This window comes from Seriola lalandi, unplaced genomic scaffold, assembly GCF_002814215.2.
Source record: "Seriola lalandi dorsalis isolate HSWRI2012SDOR001 ecotype SW California unplaced genomic scaffold, Sedor1 jcf7180002011141, whole genome shotgun sequence".
Taxonomy (NCBI): Eukaryota; Metazoa; Chordata; class Actinopteri; order Carangiformes; family Carangidae; genus Seriola; species Seriola lalandi.
The window spans coordinates 1-774 of record NW_019481794.1 but is presented as its reverse complement, the minus strand read 5'-3'; the positions used below and the strand labels follow the sequence as shown (position 1 = coordinate 774).

General features: G+C 46.8%; 1 protein-coding gene across 1 annotated transcript; it reads left to right on the top strand.

Annotated features, from left to right (window-relative positions):
• Positions 1-8: 8 nt before the first annotated feature.
• On the top strand, positions 9-726 carry LOC111673586 (otoferlin-like; the record flags this gene model as incomplete). Its single annotated transcript, XM_023431399.1, has 3 exons — positions 9-242; positions 438-467; positions 589-726. Coding segments are annotated over exons 1-3 (402 nt in total), but the record flags the coding sequence as incomplete, so codon positions are not given.
• Positions 727-774: the final 48 nt, after the last annotated feature.

Genomic DNA, 774 nt, shown 5'->3' with positions numbered 1-774 from the left:
TCTCTTGCATGTCCTCGGACTGTCCTGTCCTCTCCTTCCACCTGCTGCCGTCTTTATCCTCCGGCCTCCCTCCAGCTAAGCTAATGAACGGCTACATGGTCCTTACCAATGGCGGCTCCCAGCCTCGCTCCTCACCCAGCCTTTCCTCCCGCACCCTCTCTCGCCCTGCAGGTGACATCATCGTCAACATGGACACGGAGTCTCTGGTCCGAAAGATGGACACAGTTGTCAAGTTAGACGCCGTAAGCTTGTCTTTGAGATCGTGTACAGTAGAACATTGCCTACTCATTTCTATAGTACACTGTGTGTTTATATATGTAACTGGTGGGAGTAGTAGCACTGCTTTATGTCCAGTCCTTTTTACCTTTTTACCTACCTGCATCATCCATCGTGTGTATTAACCCTTGTGTTGTTTTATGTGACGCCCTCTGTCGTAGATGTCTGATGCTGTTGTAAAAGTTGACATGGTGAGTAATCGATCCTATAGAAATTTGGCAATGGAAATATGTGCTTAAGTTAACTGCTGGCACATTGTGAATAAGAACCGAAGCTGCTGAGAGTCATCACAGTGTCTGATCTCTTGAACAGACCGAGGAGGAGGGTGACAAAGAGAAAAAGAAGAAGAAGAAGAAAAAGAAGGGAGGAGTCGAAGAAGAGGAGGAGACGGACGAGAGTGTGCTGGACTGGTGGTCCAAATATTTTGCTTCAATAGAGACACTGAAGGAGGTTTGTCTACTCTAGTCTAATCTACATGTGTTTTTGTGAGTCTCACAC